Here is a 26775-nt window from a genome sequence, read left to right on the forward strand (position 1 = left end):
TAAACAAGCATGATTCGGAGGCTGCATGTTTTCTCTCAAATAAAAATTAGGTTAGGGTGGAGAATAATAACAAAAAATAAATAAAACATGCATTCTTATTGACTGTATTACGTCATTCACAACTAAAAATACAACTTGCATTTGGTGCGACCCTGTGGATATTTCACCTCAACAACACTTCCAGCTTTGGCTAATGGGGGCAGTGGTTGGAATTTTGTTTAGAATTTTTGTTAAATGTGATCAGTCGAATGCTTGGAAACTTGATGAAAACAAACAAGAACAGAAATGATACAGTTCTCCTTTAAAATGTTTGTAAATTGGTCAGTTATGTATGGAATATAAAAAATCACCAACCATGTATCAACTATGCAATTTTTTTAACTTGTATCAGGACAATTGCTATTATCATGGCTATGTTCAGGATTTGGAGGATTCCTCAGTGAGTGTGGGAATCTGTTCTGGAATCAGGTATCAGACAATGGCACGCACATATAAGCATAAAAAATAACAAGACATAACTTTACTTTTCCTTAAGCAAGTGTTGTATTTGTGGCCATGTTTTTATATTTTTGAAGTGTATTCTGTCTTCTGCCCACAGAGGTTTTGTTAAGGTGAATCATGAAGTGTACCTGATTGAACCACTAAACAATCACATTGATGGAGACCATGCAATCTATAAGCAGAAACATCTAAGATGGAAGAGAAAATCTTATGCTGAATCACACACCACTATTTATGACCATGAACCACCAGTGGCTGCTCCCTTGAAATCCAGCAGCTGGGTAATAACATTTTAACATGTTTTAGCATATTTGTTGCATGTTAAATATATTTTCTATTAGCAAGCATTTTTTCTTTGGTGGAACATGTCTCTAAACAATTGACACTATCTTCCCAGACTCTTAAACGTTTTGACATTCCAAGATTTGTGGAAATGTTTCTGGTGGTGGATAACACTGAGGTAAGAATTAGAGCTTTCTGAAATATATTTATTAGTTGTTGATTAATATGGGATATTCAGCTGCTAATGCCATTATGATATCTAGAGATCATGGCGGCAATGGCTGATAATATGTTGATATATACATAATACAATTTAATAACAGCAAATGAGATGTACAAAAATTGCTGTAGTGAAGTGAACATTTGATTTTGACCTAGGGCCCTATGATTTCCGCTATAAAGAAAACATGGACAGAATAGAATAAAATACAGAATGTCATGGAATTTGACATATTTGGGCTAAAATATATGTATGAATACAAAAATAATCAAAATTTTAATCGTTATATGTCCTAGTGTGATTATTAAACCACAAAAGGCTGCAATTTAATGTAATAAATAAACAGTCTGTATGTGCTGCGCCCTTAACACCGCATTTATCCCTTTCAAGGATAAATATTCTCTGATTATTAGCATCACACACGCTTTCTGTGTACAGAGAGCAGAGCACTCATTAACCTTGAAGCATGCAGCACATGCAGACTATATATTTATATAATTAAATCACAGCCTTTCATGGTTTAATAAGCACCTTAAAATACATAGCGAACTGCTTATCTGCAAGTGAGAAGAAAGAAGAAAGTTATACTAGTTTGGATCAACATGAGAGAAATTATGACATTTTCATTCTTGGGTGAACCAGCCTTTTCAAAGGCTAAAAGTTAAATTTGCCATTTCATATCTCACTTTTACAGTATAAAAGCTACAGGTCTAACATGGACTTTATCAGAAGTAGGATGCTGGAAGCTGCAAATCATGTTGACAAGGTAAATTCATATATTTTATTTTAATGGAATCAAACCTACGAATATTATATTTTCTTGTATAACATTTTTTGTTATTTTTTTATGATTAGAAGGTCATATTTTAGAGAGAAATTGTGGGGTGCTGGTCATTATTGCAAAAAACAACAACAACTAAAGGGGGTTATTTGCAATGATGACAGCCTGGCTTAAACAGGGCTACATACTAAATAAGGTAATGCAAAAATTAACATGAAATATTATTTTGAAATTATTTTATAATGCAGGAAGAAAGAGACTGTGGATTGATACAAGGAAACCAGTTGCTTAGGTCAAAAGTCAATTATTCAGTTTATCAGTCATTATACAAATTTATTTGATTTCAGAATGTCACGATTGACCAGTCACAATCAAGTATTCCAGAGAGCTGTGTAAAATAACATATTGAACACTTGTCTTTATTAACTTCAGTTGTATCGGCCCCTGAATATCCATGTTATGCTGGTGGGTTTAGAGGTGTGGACAGATCAGGATCACATTGTGGTGAGTGAGAGTTCAGATGAAACTCTCAGCCACTTCCTTGAATGGAGAAAGAACAATCTGCTTAAACGAGTGAACCATGACAACGCTCAGTTTGTGACGTGAGTATGACAAAGTTACAGACTTAATCAGACCTACACTGTGTTGTAGATTTTGCCACCTTGCAAGTAATGTATATTGAACAAATGATTGTATTATTTGTGATAACTTTTTTTTCTTGTATACAGAATAAAAATGTAATAAAAAAAACATGTTATTAGCAAAAGCTCTTGCAGGATCTATAATTACCCTCAGTTTATTATGTCAATGAATGGACAAACTGTTTGTTTTTTTAACACAAAGTTCAATTTAAGTTCACTTTACAGTCTTTACCCTACAATTTGCATGCTTGCAGCATATTCACTATGCATTAATATATTTAGTCACTGACTAATTACTTTACATAATGATTACTGGTGAGATTTCACTGGCAACACAAAGAAATTGCACAAATAACATTGCAAATTTGGTTATTTTGGGCGCAATAATGAGAACAATACCTCTAACTTTATGCACTTTATGTTTTTATCAAACTGTATTTTACTACTAATTAACTCTATGTTATTCTGTATACTTTTTTTGTTTTGTATTTTTTCTTCCAGTGGAATAGATTTTTGGGGTGACACAGTCGGGCTGGCAAACAAATGTGCAATGTGTAGTGAAAATTCAGCAGGTGTTAACCAGGTATTCATAATTCAAGTTAGTTATGGTATTCTGGTAGTGAATTACTGTACATCAGATATTCAGATATACATAAGATGTTTTATAATTAGAGGAATGTGTCCTGTTATTGTTCAGGATCATAATCAGGATGCACTGGGTCTGGCGTCCACCATTGCTCATGAAATGGGTCATAACATGGGAATGTCTCATGATGAAATTCACTGCACCTGTGGCACATCCATGTTCAACTCCATCTGCATCATGACAGAGCGTGTGGGGTAAACCTGCATGTACTCTTTCAGTACACACATAAGTCCCATTCACACCACCAGTGACATTGTTGCTTGATGTTGCTAGTGGGCACACCTACTGTTGTCGCTCTGGCGTTATTGGTGGCTGATGAATGATTTATCAACACATTAATTAAACTCATTCAGAATTAAGACAAATTCTTACATCTACTATCATAAACATGTATGTGGTTACAGATAAATTATATAAAGCGGTGAAATCGCTCACGTTAACTTAAATTCTCCTCCGTCTTGTGTGCACTCAAATCTAGTATCTGATAGAAGTATGACTTGAGCTCTACTGACTTCACTCTGGTTGGTAGTTGCTCCCGAATGTTGCTCGCCATGCCCATATCTTGTCGCCAGCTAACTGTCTAGTAAGAGTGATGGAGTTACCCACAACTGCAGATTTTTACCCACAGTTTGCGGGTTGGCGTGTGTTAATGTCAAGCCCTGCCTGTAACACATATCATCTAACCTACAGATAGGAGTTACTTTCTTGTCATAATAAGTATACATTCATAGTTAGGCATTTTACAAGCCACAAAGTAAAGTCTAACTGGACAGATACAGCAGCAGGTATTTATTGATGATTATACTGTTGTTTAAAACAATAAATGGTAACCACAGGCTGCTTTGCCTCATAGTAGTTTCAAGTAGAGTGTGCGTTATCAGGAAATTAGCTCATGTTCTGACCCTGTCTGTCCAGCAATCTATTCCCAGAGCAGTTCAGTGACTGCAGTCTGCAGCAGTTGAGTGCGTTTCTGGAAAACGCTAACCCCAGCTGCCTGCTAAACACCCCCAGCTCACACAGACTGTACAGTGGGCCTGTGTGCGGCAATGCTTTCCTAGACCCCGGAGAGGAGTGTGACTGTGGGAAAGTGGAGGTACAGTAGAAAAACTACATACAGTATTTTCACAATCAAATAGTAAGTGGGTTGTCTCAGTGATTAGTTAACTAGTCAGCCTTAAGGAATCCCTGTATAATTAGGCTGGTTTTATGATCATGTCCACCACACACTGATTAGGTGCATTTTGGGGCATTTTTGACGCTTTACAGAGTGCAACAGAACAGAACATATTAGTCCCAAAACTGTTTTGTAAAAGTTGAAGTATTTAAAATTTTACAGAGCATCTTAAAATGCAAAGAGCTAGATGCTTCACTACGGTATAGAGAAACATTTAAAAAAGCAGGCTGTGCAGTCTTTTAAGGGATCGTTCACACCAAACACGTACTTACACTAAAAAAGCTAGATACAATGACATGAATAGAGCAGAATGCAGGTGCCTTGAGATGTGTTTTTAACAGTTGAAATTACAAGATGCTGAAAAAAACGCAAGACTTGGCATATCATATCAAGGCAGCTTTGCAGAAAATGATGCTTTAACAGAAAAAGAAGCTGTAATATCTGTAATGTCTTAAAGTCATAATTATGCGGTTTGATAAAAAAAACATGATTGTAAATTGCGCCTTAAAATAATGAAATAAATAAATAGATAATATTTGTATTAAGACCCCAAGTGAGCAGGCTAAAGGCGACTTTGGCAAGGAACACAAAACTCCATAAGATGTTTGTTAAAAGAGAAAAATAACCTTGGGGGAAACCAGGCTCACTGTGGGAGCCAGTTCCCCTCTGGCTAAACAGCATGAATATAATGCCAATATTGGTTATTTATGTTAACCAATTAACCAGCTTAAAGTTTCTTTGGACATGCCGCAAGGATAATGAGGAGTTAATAATATTAAGAAGAGGTGCTTATATTACAGGAAACCCCTCTTTTAAGAGCTTGGTTGGTATTGGGTCTAACATACAGTACATGTTGTTGCTTTTTATGTTTTAAAAGGTTTTGTTAGCTATTCTTAACCTATGACAGTGAAGGTAGGAAGGTGCTCATAGGGAATTATATGGTACACTGTCTTCTGAGGTGCTATGGTGGACTTTTGCATAATTCCAATTTTGTTTCTTTTTTAATTGTTTAATTTTATTAGTCAAGAAATTCATAAAGTCATTACTACTGTGCTGCGATGGAATATCTGGTTCAGTCGAAGCTTTATTCCTTACCAATTTATCCATAGTACTGAATAAACACCTAGGATTTTTGTGCTTCTTTTCTATGATTTTGTTAAAATATGTAGACTTAGCAGCTTTTAGAGCCTTTCTGTAGCTAGAGACACTATCCTTCCTTGCACCACGAAACATCTCTTATTTTATACTCTTCCACTTGCACTCCATTTTCCGAGCTGGTCTCTTGAAAACATGAGTGTGATCATTGTACCATGGTGCGGGATTTATAATTTTCTTTAATCAAAGGGAGGCGACACTATCAAGAGTGCTATTGCCAAGTGCAGCATACAAGAGACATGATCTGAGATCGCATCATCGCTCTGTGGTAGAATTGTTATATTATCAACATCAATTCCATATGACAGAATTAAATCTAGGGTATGATTATGGTGGTGAGTTGGTCCTGTCACATTTTGTCTGACCCCAACAGAGTTAAGAAACCTTTAATTGCACAGTCCTCAAAAACCTTTGGATTATGCATAATAATGGGAATGTTGCTCAAAGCTGTGATTTTAAGTCCAATGGTTGTTGTCTTGAAATGTATTGTTATCGTCTCTACATTCTGCACCAGAACTAAAATGTTAAAGCTAAAACCAAAAATAGGCAAAAATCGAGATAATCTAGTTGACCTCACTACTCGACTTGTTGGGTGATGGACAACTAGACTAGACTCTTCGCATGCTTAGAATGGAGAGTTTATGTTTACCCAAACATTCTAATTTTGTCATCATACCCTCATGTCATTTCAAACCTGTATGACTTTCTTTTGTGGAACACAAAAGGAGATGTTAGGCAGAATGGTAGCCTCAGTCACCATTCTTTATATTGCATCTTTTCTCCATACCTTCTGCCTAAAATTACCATTTGTTTTCCATGGAACAAAGAAAGTCATATGGATTTGGAACAAAATGCGGGTGAGTAAATGATGACTGAATTGTAATTTTTGGATGAACAATCCCTTTAATGTAGCTTTGGTACTCAATCTAGGCTAGCATCTAAATTATCCTTCTTTTATGAGTCACATCTGGTTTCCCAGTAATGACTAAAGTTACCGTCTTGTGTCTTTGTGTAAGGAATGTGAAAATCAATGCTGTAATGCTGCAACATGTCGGCTCACTGAAGGCTCACACTGTGCTCAAGGGGATTGCTGTGAGAATTGCCAGGTAATGTCTGAGAGTCACTTTGTCATCTCACTTTAGAGCATTTAATTGAATTTGCTTTAATTGTTTTGATGATAACTGTAATTCTAGATAATGAGTAGACTGGCTGACACTACATTATGCTTATTCACAATAATATTCTCTCTCTCTGTCATTCCAGATCAAAACTGCTGGAAGTTTGTGTCGGGAATCTGTAAATGAGTGTGACCTTGCGGAATACTGCACAGGTCTGTCAGAGCAGTGTCCAGACAATGATTTTAACATGAATGGAAAACCCTGCAGTTCAGGCCAGGGTTACTGTTACAATGGTCAATGCCCTACTCACCTCCAACACTGCCAAAGACTTTGGGGAACAGGTAGTCATGCGTATATTCAAGTCTTAAACCTTTTCAACTTACTGTTCTTTTACAGTCGAAGTCAGATGTTTACATACACTTTTTAAAGTCACTGCACAGATTTCATATAAGCAAAGCTTCTGATAGGCTAATTGGAGCCAAGTGGAGGTGTACCTTTGGATGTATTTTAAGGCCTATCTTCAACCTCAGCTACTCTTTGCTTGACATCATGGGAAAATCAAAAGAAATCAGACATCAGAAAGAAAATTGTGGACAGACACAAGTCTGGTTCATCCTTCTGAGCAATTTCCAAATGCCTGAAGGTACCACGTTCATCTGTACAAACAATAGTGTGCAAGTATAAACACCATGGGACCACACAGCCATCATTCTGCTCAAGAAGGAGATGCATTCTGTCTCCTAGGGATTAATGTAGTTTAGTGCAAAAAGTGAAACTCAATCCAAAACAACAGCAAAGGACCCTGTGAAGATGCCGGAGGTAAGAGGTGGTCAAGTATCTATATCCACTGTAAAACAAGTCCTATATCGACATAACCTAAAAGGCTACTCAGCGAGGAAGAAGCCACTGCTCCAGAACCACCATAAAAAAGCCAGACTACAGTTTGCAAGTGCACATGGGGACAAATATCTTACTTTTTGGAGAAATGTCCTCTGGTCTGATGAAACAAAAATGTAACTGTTTGGCCACAATGACCATTGTTATGTTTGGAGGAAAAAGGCTGCTGCTTTGTGGCAGGAGGGACTGGTGCACTTCACAAAATTGATGGCATCATGAGGAAGGAATATTATATGGATATATTGAAGCAACATATGAAGACATCAGCCAGGAAGTTAAAGCTCTTTCACAAATGGGTTTTCCAAATGGACAATGACCACAAGCATACCTCCAAAGTTGTGGCAAAATGGCTTAAGGACAACAAAGTCAAGGTATTGGAGTGGTCATCACAAAGCCCTGACCTCAGGTAGAACTGAAAAAGCATGTGCGAGCAAGGAGGCCTACAAACCTGACTCCGTTACACCAGATCTGTCTTGAGGAATGGGCCAAAATTCCACCAACTTATTGTGAGAAGCTTGTGAAAGGCTACCTAAAATGTTTCACCCACGTTAAACAATTAAAAAGGCAATGCATCCAAATATTAACAAAGTGTATGTAAACTTCTGACCCACTGGAAATGTGATGAAAAGCTGAAATAAAAAAATTCTCTCTACTATTATTCTTACATTTAACATTCTTAAAATAAAATAGTGATCCTAACTGAGCTAAGACAGTGAATAATTTATATTTCAGTTACATTTGACGTTTAATTATTTTTTCTGGTTAAACCCATTCATCTGCGATGGACTGGCGACCTGTCCAGGGTGTCCCCCGCCTTTCGCCCAATGTTAGCTGGGATAGGCTCCAGCCCCCCGCGACCCTGTACACAGGATAAGCGGTTGACGATGGATGGATGGATGGATAAACCCATTCATAAATCTGATATATCACAATATGTAGCAAAAACATAGGACTTCATGTGTGGTTTTCACTGATAACAAAAGGTCACATATTGCATATGTATCTGCTCTCTTATTGGCTGTAGGTCAACGCTGCAGTTTTAATCAGTCAAAACATATTTCACATTGTACGATTTGGAATCACACACAGGTCTAGATATTTAACATTCTAGATATCTTGGGCACTTCTGGTCTAGATATATTGTAGTATCCTGATAGTCCATTATGGCTAATATTAACAAAGTATGTTTCAATATCCTTTCTCTGATTATTTCATCAGGTGCCTCAGTGGCTTCTAAAGCATGTTTTTATCAAAACACATTTGGAAAAAATGATTCTCACTGTGGAAAGACCAAAGACCGCTACAGAGCCTGTACAGAAGAGTATGTTCAAATATTTTTAAATCAAATTTCTGAAAAATCGCTCACAGATTGACTTCTTCCAACTTCAATATTTGTCATAGCATTCAGTTTAAAAAATAAAATGGTAAATCAATGTGATCTCATTAGTATTTGTAGGTATTTATATTTAAAGTGTGGTTCACATGTATTTTTGGATGTTTGGATAGAAACTGAAACGTACAATATCAATGTATTGTTATCTAAAACATAAACAATTTTATTTGTGACATACACATGTTAACAAATTATTTAAGGTTTATAGAATATTGAATTTGTAAATGTTTAAAGTTGTACACACAAAAGTTAAAATTTTAGATGATGTAAATACATTTAAACGTACATTTATTGTTTGTTACAAATATCTATGAATACATATGAGATCACACTGGATAATTTTGGTCTGGTTATGTTGACATATGTTGTCTTTTGTCCTCAAACAGAAACATGTTTTGTGGAAAGATATTTTGCATGGGAGGAAATATCTACCCGATTACAGGTCAGAAAGCTGTCATAGTAACACGCATGGGACAAATATGCAGCATTGCCGGGGACCAAACAGAGGAGGATGCCCTCAGCATGGTGCCCAATGGAACAAAATGTGGACACAATAAGGTAAGCATGTGAGAATGCTGTTTAGACTGCAGGTATTTCTGACATGCAGGGACAAGTATTACATTATTTGGTTATATTTCAACAGGTTTGCTATGAATATATGTGCCAAGACCTGAGTGTTTATGGCAGTGATGAAGACTGCTCATTAAAATGCAATGGTAGAGGGGTGAGAGCAAATCTCCATTTCATTGCAACCAACAGCAAAATTTCATATTTATTATTCATAACATGAAAAGCCATGGTTGGAATGTTATTATTAATCTTTTTTGCAGATTTGCAATCAGAAAAAACAATGCCACTGTGAGGCTGGTTGGGCACCTCCTTACTGTGATGTCACATTCTCTGAATTGCCTTCCGGTAAACAGACACAAGATTGCTCAATTTTTTCTGGCCAGTGATAAATTGGAAACCTGTAGTATCATATTATTTTGACAAATTCTACTCTTTTTCCAATGTTTTAGGAGGAGGAGTGAAGATTATTGGCTACTTAGCAGCAGTTGCAATAGTTCTGCTTGCTGTAATAATCGGATTAGTGGTTTATTGTAAAAAGAGAAAAGTCATCGGGCAGCAGACGTGAGTTGTTCGACCTGCCCAATTTGTCAGACAACACTGAATATTGGTCAATTTAAAAATTTTGGACTGGAAAATCATGGAGATTATGGGGTAGTTCACCCAAAAATGAAAATTCTGTCATTTACACACCCTCAACCCGTATAATGTTTTCAGGGTAGTCTCATAGAAACACGTTACCTACATTTTTATGTGCTTATTGTGACACTAGAGGTGCTAAAACAACGACTTTTAATCCCTTTCACACAAATTACTTGTAAAAGGGCAGATTATAATTTTTATAAACACTTTTCGCTCCGTTTCTTACACAATTTTTACAGTTTAAAATGTGTTACTATAGCGCATGACTTGTAAGGGAACATACAACAGTTAGTTCCGGTCCTCGAATCTGATTGGACGAGAGACGTTCCAGCACTGATGGTCTGACACCATCAACACTCCTACGCTTCACTGTGTGTGTAGCACTCCGCTTGTGTTCGTGCCATTCTAAACTAAAATGTAAGAGCAGTGCTGTTAAGAGCTTCTGTTTGTCTTTTTTTTTTTACATTACATATGTTAGCCAGCAGGTAGTGGCAAATGATAATTTGTTTGTGTAATATGAGCCAGGTAGGTGACATGAAGTGAATCCACATCAGCTAGAGTTTACATAAAACTCTTCGTGATTGCTTGTATTACTCCTACTAATGTTAGGAAATAGCTTTAAACAGCTTTAAACGAACAACTTCAGCATTACGGCTCATCACAGCTGAGAGTCACAACAGACTGATTAATTACACAATGGGTGCTATTTAAAATGGCGAAGGACATTGCGGTTTCTATAGTGATCGACTCTGCACCGGCTACCGCGAATTAGGGAGAAATACTCCACTTGGACTCTATTTTTCCACTGAGAAAGCTGACCTTCAGAAACAGACAGCATCTCTGCTTGGGAGTGGCAACAGGTGATTGCAGATGCTCCATATCTCTCTCTCTCTCTCTCTCCCTCTCTCTCTCTCTCTCTCTCTCTCTCTCTCTCTCTCTCTCTCACACTCTCACTCTCACACACCTCCATGTTTATCCAATAACTTATTAGAAACAGCACAAGCCGTGATACTATTTCTGAAGTGGAATTTTTTAATTACTAACGGAGGTTTGGACGCATAATTTGTTTTGAAGGCAGATTCTGATCCATCGCGTAAGAAAGTAGATCCATGCACAAATGCGTTTTTATGGCTCTTATGATAAATTTACTTTTTCATTGAACTGTTGTATAAAAGCAATATCACACTCGTATCGTGCTATATTGCAATACCTCAGCACTGCTGAACATTGCTTAAATATAACATTTATAAGCTTGTTCCTCTTGATCAAATTGCGTGCAGTAACTCTTCTGATTTATTTGCGATGCAAAGGACCTGTGAGCTGATAGTCACAGAAGCACCGTAAAATGATGTGCTTGCTTAAGCAATTGCTTTTTTTTTATCTCACATTGGTTTTCGTTGGTAAAGGAATATTCCAGGTTCAATATGAGTTAAAGCTGATGTATGTAACTTTTTCTGTGTTAAAATACTTTCTCCTATCCCAGCTTAAATATGCAGAAACTACTATTAGTAAGCCATTCTGAATTTTCTCGAAAACTGTACACACTGTGTTTCTGTTGCGCTATAAAATGGCTCTGTTTGTTTGACACGCTTAGACCCTCCCTAACAATGTTACTCAACCAATGGCGTGAGTTGGGGGCATGATTATCTCTTTGTTTGACCAATGGCAGTCAGACAGGGGCATATTCAGAAAGCTTTAAGCAGCAGCATTTGTGGTGTAATGTTGATTACAATACATATATATATATATAGGGGAATACAATTTTTTTTCACATTTTAGAATAATAGTAAAGTCATCAAAACTATGGAATAACATAAATTGAACTATGGGAATTATGTTGTGACTAAACAAATTCCAAAATAAATCAAAATTGTGTTATATTTTAGCATCTTCAAAGTGGACACCCTTTGCCTAAAATTTACAGACATGTACGCTTGACATTTTCTCAACCAACTTCTTGAGGTATCACCCTGGGATGCTTTTTAAACAGTATTTAAAGAGTTCCCATCTATGTTGGGCACTTATTGGCTGCTTTACTTTATTATTTTGTCCAAGGCATCAATTTCAAAAATGTTTTTCTTTATGAAATTTTAGTTTCATAATTAAATAAATTAATATGGTGGCACAATTATATTTTTGTCTACAAAACTAATTTCAAACATTAAAGCATACACCTTCCGATCAAAAGATTTGATCATGAGAAAATATCAGTCAAGTGTATGTACCGGTAGTGTATGTATATATACAGATGAAGTCAGAAGTTTAGAAACACTTAGGTTGAAGTCATTAAAAAAAATGTAACAACTCCACAGATTTAATATTAGCAAACTGTAGTTTTGGCAAGTCGTTTAGGACATCTACTTTGTGCATGACACAATACATTTTTCCAACAATTGTTTACAGACAAATTGTTTCACTTTCAATTGACTATATCACAAGCAAGAACTTTACATACACTAAGTTAACTGTGCCTATAAGAAGCTTGTAAAATTCCAGAAAATCTTGTCAAGCCTTTAAACTATTAGCCAATTAGCTTCTGATAGGAGGTGTACTGAATTGGTGCAAAAAGTGCAAATCAATCCCAGAACAATAGCAAAGGACCTTGTGAAGATGCTTGAGGAAACAGGTAGAAAAGTATCTATATCCACAGTAAAACATGTCCTATATCAACATAACTTTATTTTAACATAACATACATTTTTAATATAACATACATTTTGGTCTCATGTGTATCATATGACTTCAGAAGACTTGTAATGTAGTGCATGAGTTGTATAGATTGCTTTTATGATACTTTTTTATTACTTTTTGTCCTTTTTAGAGATTGGCAGGAGTGAGTAAATAATGACAATTTCATTTTGGGGAGAACTATTCATTTTATAAAGTCTTAAAATGTAAAGGTAACATAATGGAAATTTTATATAAGATTTTCTAGTTATGCTCATCTCTAAAATATTTAAAGCTGAAGGGTGTAATTTTGTACTAGCGCCATCAAATAAATTGCAAAATTAAACCTTTTAGAATAAACCCCTGTCTGTTGTTGATTGAACAAATGATAATCCTGACACAACTCACGTCATTGGTATTTTTGTTGAGCCAATGTTTTTGTGTCGGACCAGACGGGTCGCTTAAAACAACCAGAAGAATCTTTGTGGAGCCTTAAGTTTTCTCTATATAGTAAGCTGGTATAGGAGAAATCATTTTAACACAGAAAACTTACACACTTCAGCCTTAATTGTCTAGGAATTGCTTTTTGTTAGTGCAATCACTTTAAAATGAAAAATCCTGATTGAATGAATGTAAAAGTAATGAAAATTCATCAGTCAAACGTTGTGGGAACCACTTGTTTGAAAAAGGGTGCTTTTACAAAGTAAAATAAGTACTTACTACTCTGATGGTTTCACATGTGTTTGCTTGTTTACAGGAAAACTGCATCTTCAGGACAGACCCTTCTTGATGAAAACAGCACTGCCAAGAGAGACCGCCCTCAGATCAGCCTGCCTATATTCATGGAGACCACAGTAACTCAACCCTGCCTCCCTCTAACCACAAGAGTGGCTCCAACCCATCCTGCTCTCCCGGTTTATAGTTTTACCCATAATATCCTTTCAAGACAGAAAAGAAATAAGTATTTTTGTCTTTCTGCTGAAAACATATTCATTCTTATAATTTTTTTGTCATTCTTTGCTTGCAGCCCTCTAAACAGTCACCACCACAGCTACAGAAGGCTCCAGATGTAAGACATGTATTATATATATCTATTTGTCTTTTTTTTTCTGGTCAAAACAAAAGCCATTTATGGAATTTCAGAGCACTTTCAAAAACATTTTCCTTCTTCATTGTTTGAATTAGTATTCATAGAGGTGTAATCAATTATCAAAGTGTTTTTACGTATGTATAGTTTTAGCGATGTGCAAATCTTTACAAATCCTCTCATGACTGATCAGAACTGAAATTACTGGAAACTTTGCTACAGGTTCCGGGGACACCTCTGCAGGTGAACCCCCCATAGCGGGACATTTATTTATCAGACAATGATGACATTTTATCCAGGAAAGACCTTTTTAATGCCATTTTTATGTATAAATTACATCCAGATGGGACTTATAAATACAGTATATTTATTTCCAACCTTAATATAGTTCATTTTAGTGACTATGCAATATATGTACATATGATAGAACCACACTTAAAATATGAATATGTATGAATACTAATGAGATCCTGTTGGACTACAACGTGACACCATTTAACAGTACGTAAGCACAAACATTTTCCTTGTTACAGTTGTTTTTCTTATAATAATAATTTTTTTTTTTTTGTAGTTAATGCATTTTAAAAATCAAAAAATAAATTCTAAAATATTCTGTGTAATTGCAGGGAATCAAGTCAACTCCTCCTCCAGTTCCTCCAGCGAAACCAATTGTAGTAGCAAGATCCTTGAAGTCAGATCAAGTTAGTTCCTTGTGTTTTCTCTAAATGTGTCAACTGCACAGTCAAGCCTTGTTTATACTTCTATACTCGAGACTGGCCATCGGGAGAACCGTGACTTTTCCCGGTGGGCCGGCCACGAAATGGGCTGCCATGTTATGCTGAACGGGCCGCAAATCGTTCTCGTGATATCACGAAGGGGACAGCGATATGCCAAAAAGGACAGCAAATTTTTCATTTACCTAGGCAGCTTTGATAATAAATAGTTTTTGATCGCTGGTCATTTGAAAGAGGTGAACAAGTCAAAAACACTTCAATAAAGAACCATTTATAGGCTTTTTACACTGTTTGTCTGTGGCTAAACGCAAGCACTAATTTACTAGAAAAATATTTGAATGAACTTTACATTTAAACAATTTAATAAAACTTGTAAAAAAAAATATTTACACTGTTTTACACAGAACAAAAATACAGTTGTTCAATTCAATTTTAATTAAACCAAGCCTTAGTGTATTGTTTAGAACTTTTTATTTAGTGTACAAAAGGTGGATAAATAGGCTTGCTTGTCTTTCTACACAAGAACAACTAGGGAGAACCAGGTAAATTCACGGTGAGAATATTATTTGTCATAGTTTAATCTGCCTCAAAAGCACAGGCACATCTGCCCTTCCCTTTTCCTCTAATTCATTCAATGGGAGCGAAGCAGTGCGTGAGCACTGTGCAAAACGTTAAAAGAATTGCCATCTGCACGAGCACGTGAAACAATATATTTTGATACAAAATAAATTACGTCCACTTGGAGTGCAATGATGAAGCTTCAATTTAATGGCAGCGGCCAACACATCAACAGCTTCTCAGCTGGGCTCTCTCTGCACACTCTGAGGAATGGCCCATTTTATTTCCCCCATCTCTCATTGCGAACACAGAAACAAGCAATTACTAGATGGCAGATGTCACTTTGTGCACGCAGACCCTCGTGAACAGTGACTGCATCGAGTATAAACCAGGCTTTAGTCTTCTTTGACACAGGACTGGGTGGTTTATTGAATACTTACAATTCACACTGATTACTGACAATAAAATTAACCCCTTACACTCTGCTGCAAAAATTTTGGTCTCATTGTACAAACCCCCCCTCTTTAAAAAAAAGATTCCAATAATTTATAAATATAAGTGTAACAGGTTAAATGAAATGAGGAAGTGGGAGACGGTGATTCCAACTCAGGATTGTCACTTTTTATTGATATAAAATAAAACATGTTTGCTTAGAGCATGACAGTGAAGCTTCAATTTAATGGCAGCGTCCAACACACCAACATCTTCTTAGCTGGGCTCTCTCTGCACACACTGAGGATTTGCCCCTTTTATTTCCCCCTTCTTTCATTGCGAAAACATAAACAAGCAATTGCCAGCAATTCATCTAATGTGAGAACCCAAAGACGAATGCTCAACCATGCCCTCGACTCCACAATAAGTATATTATTTATTAGTTTATTAGTATGAAACTTTTTCATCCTTTCATTGAAAGCATGTCATTAAGGCTCTGTTTGTCCCTGCAAAAAGTGTTTGGTCATTCTACTAGATGTACTAGAAAAACCATCACCATCCATTGCGATATCCATAAGCATTCTGTATGTTTTGTGATCTCATGCACCTTTCCAACTATTTTGTAGAAAATATCTGGCTCTAGACTAGAAGCTTTATTTAGGTGTCTTTGGAAAAATAAGATCCTCAGCTTTGCAATTTTGTATTACATTATTGTTTATTGTTAAACACTGTTTATCATGCTTTTTCTGATGGATTGCATATTTTGTTCTGGACATCTGACAGCTCACAGACAAGATAAAAATGGACTATAGTACAACAACCTAAATGCAAAAGTAATTGAGTTCTGTGAAAAGTTCAGATTCTTAACTTTCAAATGGCACCACATGACTATTTATGTATTCAGGGACTTTTACATTTTAAGCGGAATCTTTTTACAAACTGCTGGCCCCACAGAGTTTAGGGCAGTTTAGCAACATTGTGAATATAGCATTGATTTTAATGCACTTTATTTTTGACCATTAGGTTTCCTATAGACATCATCAGATTTGTTTCACAATCCCTCTTATTCTCATGACTCACAAATACTGTATAAGAGAGTTAAGACAGCGATGTTTTAATTAATCTAAGCCTCAGCAAACAATTTGTTAGGGGCTGTTTACACTGAACGCGTCCTTGCACAAACAAACGCTAGACACAGCATGGCGCTCCTGCATGAGACGCTGAGAAAATGGCGAGACACGGTGCAATGTTCAAAGTTCCCTTTCAAGTAAGTCACTTCAACGCTTCATCGGTAGTAGGGCTACTTGATATGGAGGAAGTTTATTAGGAGGAAAAAAAGGATTTATATCGCAGAGGTCACAGTAATAGTTGCCTTTTGTTCAAAATGGCAAATGGACTGTGCACAATATAGGTTTTACCATTAGCTGCCTACCCACAAATGTGACGTGCTCCTATCATTTGAGTCAGAATTCGTTTTTGGAGCAACACATTTTTAGTCTCAATTTTATCAAAAAATTCTAAAATAAATGTTGTTTTGATGCTCTTTAATGCTACGTGTGACAGATCGCAGTAGCTACCCATTCAAATGGAGCAGGGTTAAACGCTCTCTCTCTCTCTCTCTCTCTCTCCGACATATAGGACAAAAAAACATGAATGAATATCAGAGGGTATGGTGAAAGATACAATACAACTTACAAAAATATGTCAACTCTTATGTAATTGCCCAATCTGTTAATGTTGAAATGACATGGAGAAAATGAATGGGGAATATCTTGTGCTTGTCTCGTGCTTTGGATCTACATCTGTGCACTCTGCACGCACACACACCGAGTGAAAATCATGTGCCCAGTCCATTCTCTGCAATCTGCATAGCCATAAACATTACTTTTTAAAGTTTTAATGCAAGCCCTTGCAATATGCGCATCACGATATGTACATTTTTGATAAATGCGATATACTGTATTGTGCAGGCCTGCCAGGTCAGTAGGTGATGCTATGGGAAACTCTTCCTAGGATTGACGATCTCTGAAGCCCTTTAGAATCACACCAATCTATTGACAGATGGTGCTTGATGCTCAGTCCCTGATGTGCGTGTCATCTCAGGCATATAAACCAGAGCACAGTACAAGTTCATCTGAATTTTTCTCTTCGGGGTCACGATTTCATCTCTCATGCTCTGGACACTTGAATCTTTGCTACGTCATTGAAACTACACACCTTAACAGCGAATGGATTACTTTCTACATCCAAGCATGTGCTCTGACAAAAAGCATATACTTTATCACTTCCGTGTTTCAAAATATTTTGCATTGTGATTATGTTGTGTGTTTTATTATCTGTAAAGCACATTCAAGATGCCAGTTCACAAATGTTTTCCACCCTGTACTCACGGCCCACCATCCAGAACCATTTTTCCCCGAGATGCATGACCAGCTGGTCCAAACCTGCCATTCCAAGGAAGACATGCTGAAGGATATGGATGAGAACGGCCTGGACCCAGAGTTGTTTAAAGAGCTTCGAATCACCAATGATCTGCCTTTCCGAGCTACTAAGATCACCACTGAAGCCATCGGCTTGTCTATGAGTAGCCTGGTTTCCGTAGAGCATAATTTCTTGCTCAACTTGACAGAGATACATGATAAAGACAAAGCTGTGTTGCTCGATGCCTTGGTGTCATATTAGGGCCTATTTGGTTACACTGTGAGTACTTTCACTGAGCAGATAAAAAGCAGTTGTAGGTGTACAAGCACATCTTGCCGAGTTGAGGTGGCTCTGTGGTGTAAATGACTCACTCGCACGCTTCCTTGGGGCAGTGCCCAGCAAAGCTCAGTGCGCCTGGCGCTCTGGCTCCTAAGAAAATGGAGACCAAGCCAGTAGTTTGGTCCCAGTGGCCTTGGCCTAAGTGTAAATTTGTGCTTTACAGCACCATAAAGTACCACCACTTTGAGTACCATGCACCGGGGACCAGAGTTCACAGAACTGTTTGGTTTGGATTCGAAGAAGTTAAGATCCTGGTGGACAAAGATGAGCCTCTGTGTCCTCTGGCCCATTACATGGGCGCATGGCATGGTCTTCCGAGCATCTCAGTTGGGTACTGCTTACAATCGAACATGGCAACGTGCTTCAGTTCACGAGGTGTCCGCCTTGCTTCAGTGTCGTTATGTCCTCCACTGTGATGATGTGGGATGCACTGGTTTTGTGCTCAGAGGTACAGTACAATGTCTCCTTGCCAAAGATACCAGCATGAGACGCACAGATAGGCTTCTACAGATGTTATTCTCCGGTCACCAAAAAAAAAATGTTGAGACAATTTAATTTGACATTTGCGAAGTCTCTGTTCAATATTGTTACTCAGAAACAGATTTTGTCTCACATTCATAAGATTTGCCCATGAGGGCACTGCATACCAGTTAAAAGTCCTGCCCTCTGGCTTGTTCCTAGCTCCTTGCACATTCACAAAATATGTCCATGCAGCGCAGGCTTCGCTGAGCTCCGTCCGTGTTTTAAACGACCTTGTGGACTTGTTGCTTTTAGCGCAGCCAGACGCACAAGTGTGCAAGCAAAGGAACCTGTTGTTTGCACATTTGGAGCATTTGGGTCTCAAAGTCAATTGTGTGAAGAGTGTGTTGGTTCCCAGTCGTCAAGTCTATTCTCTGATGCGTGACAATCTTCAATCTAGGAAGAACTTTGGGATTACATGGCCGCCACAGCCACTGTCACCCTATTGGGTTTGTTGCGCATTAGGCTTCTCCAGTGCTGGGTCAACTTGAGAGTGCCTCGTCATTTTTGGCAAATGTGGTGTACATAAACCGCCAGGGGGAGTGTGGTCTCGCCCAATGTTGAACCTTTACCACAAATTTGGAGATATGCTTGGGGTCATTGTCCATTTGGAAGACCCATTTGCGATTGAGATTTAACCTCATGGCTGATGTCTTGAGATGTTGCTTCAATTTATCCACATAATTTTCCTTCTTCATGATGCCATCTACTTTGTGAAGTGCACCAGTCCCTCCTACAGCAAAGCATCCCCACAACATGATGCTGCCACCCCCCATGCTTCACGGTTGGGATGCTGTTCTTCGGCTTGCAAGCCTCACCCTTTTTCCTCCAAATATAACAATGGTCATTATGGAAAACAGTTCAGTTTTTGCTTCATTAGACCAGAGGACATTTCTCAGAAAATATATTTGTCCCTATGTGCACTTGCACTTGTAGTAGGCAGGTTTGGAGCAGTGGCTTCTTCCTTGCTGAGCAGCCTTTCAGGTTATGTCGATATAGGACTCATTTTACTGTGGATATAGATGCTTGTCTACCTGTATCCTCCAGCATCTTCACAAGGTCCTTTGCCGTTGTTCTGGTTTGTGCTTTTCACACCAAACTATGTTCATCTTTACGAGACAGAAAGTGTCTCCTTCCTGAGCACTCTGATGGCTGCCTGGTCCCATGGTGATTATACTTGCTTACTATTGTTTGTACAGATGAATGTAGTATCTTCAGGCATTTGGAAATTGCTAATGATGAACCAGCATTGTTGAGGTCCAAAAACATTTTCTGAGGTCTAGGCTGATTTCTTTTGCTGGAATTGTGATATAGTCAATTAAAAGTGAAACAATCTGTCTGTAAACAAGTATTGGAAAAATTACTCATGTCATGCACAAACTATAGTTTGCTAATATAAAATTGGTGGAGTGGTTAAAAAATTAGTTTTAATTACTTCAACCTAAGTGCATGTAAATTTCTTACTTCAACTGTATGTTCTTCTACCCCGTTTACTAGTGGCATCACTTTATTTTGTTGGCCAATGTCCGTTCTGTATTCATTTCCTCGCTGTGGTTTGGGTGGGATTTCTGTACAGTTTTTCACTACCCAGTATGGTTAGTGTCATTTTTATATTTTATAACCATGTATGGTTAAGTTTCTCTCTTTTCCTTCCTATTGTTCAAAACAAAGGTGAGACTATGTCAACTTTTTTCAACTACCCTAATGGCTAGTAAGCATTGCCTTGGGTGTGTGAATCAGTAGCACAGCATGACTTTTTCGTAGTTTCAGATACTGATCCAGAGTCGAAGTGACCAGCTTGAAAGGGAATGTGCTGGTTACGACCGTAACCCTGGTGTTTTGGTTTATATGCTAAATTATTTGTGTCACATTAGTGCATATGCATTAAGTGAATGTAATGAAATATTCTACCATGTGTTATATTGTACAGTGGCATATTATTACAAAATCATTTTAATTAAATGTTTTCTTTATTTTTCTGTTTTGCTTCATATTGAATCTAATTGGAAACGATGGCTGTTTGGTTGAAATTATGTTTCATTTAATTGACAAAAAACTTTTAACCTTTTAACCCATTTCAGAGCTAATACATAAATATTGAAATATATTAAATAGACTGAGTTCATCTATGTGTAAACTAGCATTTTAATTTTGCAGGTCACAGGAGATACAGTGAAGATCTCACTATGGCCCACCACCATTCCAAGAAGATGACCACATTTTAAATCATCATCTGACTAATTTTACCAAATTGCAGCCCTGCTTGTTCACTTCTATATTCTGTGGGCAGCTAAATCACACTGTGCCTGTTTAAACCATGCCTTTAAAACAATGCCAATGCCTTAAAATGCTTGAATTGATTTGTCCGTTAAATGTTAGCAGCAAGAAATATTATTATACATCATCTAAATATGTGGTTTGGAAAATAATCCACAGACCAAACTGCTTTATAATGAGTTTAATTTATTATTTAGAATATTTTATAGATGTGTATATATTCATTTCTTATAAATGTTTTTATTAATTACATGCCTCAGTATTAAATAAGTTAAGTCATTACACTTGAAAGCATCAGTAGTTTAATTTCTATTTTGACAATTTTTTTATGTTCTTATTTGTGCACAAAAAGTCAAAAGGGTATTACATTTCAAAATAAAAATTTCTTCCTACATTCTCACTACAGATTGTTCAGTTGGCAACTTCCCTTTATTTGCCTGGCAACCACCCTAATCACAATTTCCACAAATAAATTTTGACTTCTATCTTTAGAGGGCACATTAAAAATACATGGACAACAGCTTTTTTTGTTTTGTTTTGTATTTTGTATAGCATTTAGAGTTGAAACAATTAATTAATTGTAGTTTTAATTTTGTTTTAGTCTAAAAATATATTTTATTTTTTATTTAAATTTTCACAGGTGAATAGGATTATAACAGCTTTACGGTTTCATGATATACCTCAGTTTTGAAACATATGTTTTTTTTAATCACCCAGTAAGTTAAGTCAATTAATTATATTGTAAACTGTTTCCACACAAAAGCAGTTTATGCAGCATTCAGAGGCTTCTCCATTGACTTACATTGAAACAGCTCTGCTTGTTGACCGTACCAAGATGGCGCCATGGTTGATGTATCCATACCACCCGAATGAGGCATCTACATACCTATGCATGTAGGTGCCTGAACCTTTATTTCCACCAAAGCGTTTGAAAGTCACGGTGTAGGAATAAAGCTGTTGAAGTTGTAGTTCAAAAACCCAGAGGAGAATTAGCAATTTCGAGCCATGGGTTCCCTATGGATTTGCCTATGGGTTTTTATAATGGCAGTTTTTGATTTTTGAGTCCCTTTAAGATACTTAAATGTTTTGTTCTACAACATAAATGACAAACACTCATATCCCAAACATTAATTTTGAAGCCGTCATGTTTTAAGATAAACTATGTTGCTAACAAGTTGTCCATCGCACACTGCACCCCAACCTGCAATGAAAGCATCCGAGGTCACCACTTTCCACCTGAAATTCTAGTGAAGATCTTGAATAAACATGTAAACAGAGGATCAGCTAGTCAAGATAAGCGGCAAAAATTTTTATACAAAATAATGACCGTCAAATGCTCACACAAGGGGCTGACTCAGACAACACCTTTTCCTGGAACAGCTTAAAGGAATAGTTCACCAAAAAAAAATATTTTGCTGTTAATTTACTCACCCTCAGGCCATCCAAGATGTTTTGATGAAGATTCTTTCTTCATCAGAACAGAATTTAAGATTTTTAGGATTTCATTTCAGTCCTCCTCCTTTAAACAATGCAAGCGAATGTACGCCCATTTTTTGAAGGTAATGCATTATGCATACTCCAGTAGACAAATAATGTTCTGAACCTAATCGATTGATTATTTTTAGAATCAAAACAATACTTGTATACTTTTTAACTACAATGTTTGCTTCTGAACATCTCTGTGATGCGCGCTCATAAGAGGGATGGCGTAAGCTCGTTGGTAAAGTCGTGGAGGAGGAGGCAGGAAGCGTGTCATTGGCTGTGCCTCGTTTGGAAGGCTGCATATGTTATTGAGGCTGTCTTGTTTCAGAAAAGCGAGTAGGATACTTCGAATGCAGCCTTCAAATGCGACCTTCTTTCACAGGAATTCGGAGAATGCATGAGGTGTATCTTTAGTGGGCATTCGCACCCCACAATTCTTTGCTTCAAGAAATGATGCCAATTTGCCCATAAATATGATGTTCAAACGCAAGGAATGTTAATTCCCAAGTTGAAGTACCTCAGTAGATGGGTGCAGAGTATATAATATGTATAAATATATTAATATATAATAAAATAAATTATTAGACTAAAAGTACTCATGTAAAATGTATTTTCTTTTCTCTTTACATCATTATAACTCTCCTAAAATGTTCCTCATGGATTCCCTTCCAGAGGGAATTTGTTCACTTCTCAATCAAAGCACTCATGCTTGTTAAAGAGTGCCGTGCTGTCATAGCTACCATGTTACGTTACGTTTCTGTTTTTCCTACGAAAGCCATCTCGTTTATACGAGGCTTGTTTAAAGGAGGACACTCTGTATACTGCAGCCTTCAAAGGACATGTCCTACCTAGTACGTAGCCTTCGAAATGAGACACAGCCATTGTTTACATGAGGAACTTGCACCAAATGCCATTCACAAACCAATACAGTCCAAAACAATATAAAATAAAAAATAATGTCCAAATAATAATAATAAAAACAATTACTGCAGTAAATAACCATCCTTTATTTTGGAGTAATGCCATTGCGTTATCTCCTTGTGCTTTTTCTTTAGCAGAAATATATAGGCTATATGACTATATCATACCCTCAGATCACTGACGTTAGCCATTTTTGACCACTGTTGTGTCTCACTGCTGATACTGCTGTTCCCTTCATGGAGCTCATATCCTCTATCATCTTCCTCCTTAGACACTTCAGTGGACAGCTTTAGTCTCAGGTTTTGTGAATGTATGAACTCTGCTGCCCCTTAAAACAAAGACCGTCTCTGGGACCTCTTAAGCCCCCTGGATAAATAGTACCTTCATTGCAAAAGAGACTGTAGGAAAAGCAGAAAGACGGTAGAAACAAAAAACAAAAATATATTCACTTAATTGTTATATTGTTAAGGTGTGTTCAGTAATTTTTTTCCTCATTAAAAAAGTTTAATTCCTAAAGACATGAATTGTCATTTTGCGATATATGACTACTCACATTAAAAACACTCATGGGGGCTGCTATGTTAGAATCACATGACCAGCCTTATACTAATCGCTTAATCTCAGTAACCTTACTGTTATTTGACACTTTCACTCATTGATGAAATTAATTATGGCTGACTGTAAATACAACATTTCTATAATGGCATAAATAACTGAAACCTATGATGCTGCATCCAAGCTGCTACGTGTCAGTGTAAGTCCAAGATGACACAAAGATACCTTTAATATTTTCTCCAATATTACGAAATACTGAGGGGTATATGACCCTTATTCAATATGAGAGAACCAACCTGACTACATCAGGTTCCAATGAAAGAGATTTTTAAGGGTTAGAACAGGTAGAAATAAGGCCTTAAAATGTATTTTCACTTTTTACAGTGCATAACAGCCTCACGCCCTGCTACACCTTGCCCGAGTTAAACACCCTTTAAGTCAACCCAAATAAATATGACAGGATATGACTGATGCTGTATTTAGTGAACACAAATCTTTAAGCTTATGAGATTTATCCTTAACCTTTAGGATAATCGGCCTAGACTGGCAGTCATGTGTGCAATAAGTAATAAGTCTTGATGAATCATTGTGATTCACAGGTACAGCTGTAATTATCCTGTGAGTAAGATTAAAAAAATCATCCCTGACTCAGAGAATAAATGAAAGGGATAGTTCATCCAAAACATTTTATTCTCTCATAATTTACTCACCCTCATGCCATACAAGATGTGTATGACTTCCATTCTTCAGCAGAACACAAATTAGAAGAATATTTCACCTCTGTAGGTCCATATACAATTCAAGTGAATGAGTGCCAAAATTTTGATGCTCCAAATTTGACCTTCACAACATTCAAGAACCAGCTAAAAACACATCTGTTTCGCAAGCACCAACCCACAATAATTGCACTTACTACTGCACTTAACCTGCACTTAATGTACAAAAAAATAAACAAAAAAATAAATAAATCCCTGTCTGTCTCTTTCTTCTGTCTAGCATCTTTATTACTCCAGCAACTGTGAGAACTGTGAGTCCTATACTGCAGATGTTAAACTTTGTATGACAAATTGCTTGCTGTTCTCATTTGTAAGTTGCTTTGGATAAAAGCGTCGGCTACATGAATATATGTAAATGTAAACCTTATGTTAGCATGTTTTTAATGCACACAAACTTTTCAAAATTCACATTTTTTGTTTAAATATGTGTTATTTTGTAACACTTACAACAAGGTTGTATTTGTTAACATTAACGTGATCTATCAATGAACAATACATGTACAGCACTTATTAATCTTAGTGAATGTTAATTGCAACATAACTATTTTTTATTTCATTATAAATTGTATGTGTTAACATTAGTTATTGCATTACTAACAGTGAACAGTTGTATTTGGATGAATACACATTAAACAAGATTAATAAATGCTGTAAAAATATACTGTTCTTTGTAAGTTCATGACACCTAATGCATATACTAATGTTAAAAAAAATTATAACTTTATTGTAAATTGTTACCTGTAAATTAGATTGGAGAATAAAACATTAAAGTCTCTTCAAGTGATGCTAATCCCAGAACCTTATTTTTCTTAGAAATATGAAAACCTCTATTTTAAAACCCTGTTGAAAAATAATAATGAATAAAAATATGTTATTTTGGCACCCAGCACCCACATTTATATATTTTTGGATGCGCATGCCTTTTTTCCCTATTTAAAAAAAATTATGTTGTGAATGAACAACTCTATTGGTCTGAGTTTATAATTTACACTAACTGTTGCTAAGCTTCCTGTCACCCAATCAGCGAAATAAGGTCATGCATTGGCATGACCTTAATTTTAACAATATTGTTTCAGACACAGTATGGTAGGCTATATTTTACATTGTAGCATATTGATGCTACAATGTAAAATATAGCCTACATACTGTGTCTGAAACAATATTGTTATATTATAAATATATAGTAAGCATACTATATAGTGCTATATTACTGCCTCACACAATGGCAGTGAAATGACTGATTATGCTGAGAAGATCGGTCAAATAAAAGGTAGTCCATTGCAAATGTAAGACATAGAAAGGCAGAAGTTATAAATGAATGCAGGTTCAGACACGTTTGAAGAGAGGGTTCATCGTTGCTCAAAGATATTTCCTTTGAGGTCATGACCTTTTCTTGTTTTTGTGAGGTAGTGAGGAAATCACATGTTGTTAAGACATGTTTTGTAATATATGTAAGTTTGTAAGATGTGAAAATGTTACATTTCATAATCAAACAGTCATTTGAAAAACAAATGTGGTGATAAAATGATTTGATCTGAAATATTTCATTCTTTCTCTTTTAGGTTCTGCCTTTTTATTGACTTGGTTTCATGAGCAGTATCCAAGTGGAACTATTTGAGACATACAGTGACCCCACAAAGTACAGAAGAATTACAAATGTCTGGATGTCATTGCATTAGATTGCAAAATATCAAACAATTTCACATTTGCAAACAAATGCTACTAGATCTTTTCTCAGAATTAGCTTCACTGTTCTGTTCTGATCCCTTTTTGTAATGACATCTAACCAACTGGTACCAAATCAATTATTTTTAGTCAGTGTTTGAAGTCAGTTCTCCTCAGGTTATTTAATCAAATTAAGACATTAAGAAGTGTGTCTTAAGTGTATGCTTTTTGTTTGTTTGTTTGTTTGTTTTTTGCATTCGTAAATGCATGAATTAACATGAATTCATGTCATAAATGTCTGTAAACCATTCTTTACATGAATGCA

General features: G+C 36.5%; 1 protein-coding gene across 2 annotated transcripts in view; it reads left to right on the forward strand.

Moving 5' to 3' along the window:
- Positions 1–21578, forward strand: part of adam8b (ADAM metallopeptidase domain 8b) — a 30278-nt gene extending 8700 nt beyond the window's left edge. Inside the window, exons 5-23 of one of the 2 annotated variants that reach the window (XM_052102506.1) lie at positions 392–468; positions 599–782; positions 899–961; positions 1698–1769; positions 2217–2386; positions 2927–3008; positions 3123–3265; positions 3987–4164; positions 6417–6506; positions 6664–6859; positions 8634–8736; positions 9195–9366; positions 9452–9532; positions 9639–9723; positions 9828–9939; positions 13442–13598; positions 13712–13753; positions 14398–14472; positions 20932–21578. In XM_052102506.1, coding sequence (XP_051958466.1) covers positions 392–468; positions 599–782; positions 899–961; positions 1698–1769; positions 2217–2386; positions 2927–3008; positions 3123–3265; positions 3987–4164; positions 6417–6506; positions 6664–6859; positions 8634–8736; positions 9195–9366; positions 9452–9532; positions 9639–9723; positions 9828–9939; positions 13442–13598; positions 13712–13753; positions 14398–14472; positions 20932–20988 — 2139 coding nt within the window. In that variant the 3' untranslated portion in view covers positions 20989–21578. Of the gene's footprint in view, positions 1–391; positions 469–598; positions 783–898; positions 962–1697; positions 1770–2216; positions 2387–2926; positions 3009–3122; positions 3266–3986; positions 4165–6416; positions 6507–6663; positions 6860–8633; positions 8737–9194; positions 9367–9451; positions 9533–9638; positions 9724–9827; positions 9940–13441; positions 13599–13711; positions 13754–14397; positions 14473–20931 lie in introns of those variants that run through there. The other variant, XR_007968468.1, reaches the window with a different exon arrangement.
- The last annotated feature ends 5197 nt before the right edge of the window (positions 21579–26775 follow it).

The sequence above is a fragment of the Xyrauchen texanus genome, chromosome 33, assembly GCF_025860055.1.
Source record: "Xyrauchen texanus isolate HMW12.3.18 chromosome 33, RBS_HiC_50CHRs, whole genome shotgun sequence".
NCBI classification, from domain to species: domain Eukaryota; kingdom Metazoa; phylum Chordata; class Actinopteri; order Cypriniformes; family Catostomidae; genus Xyrauchen; species Xyrauchen texanus.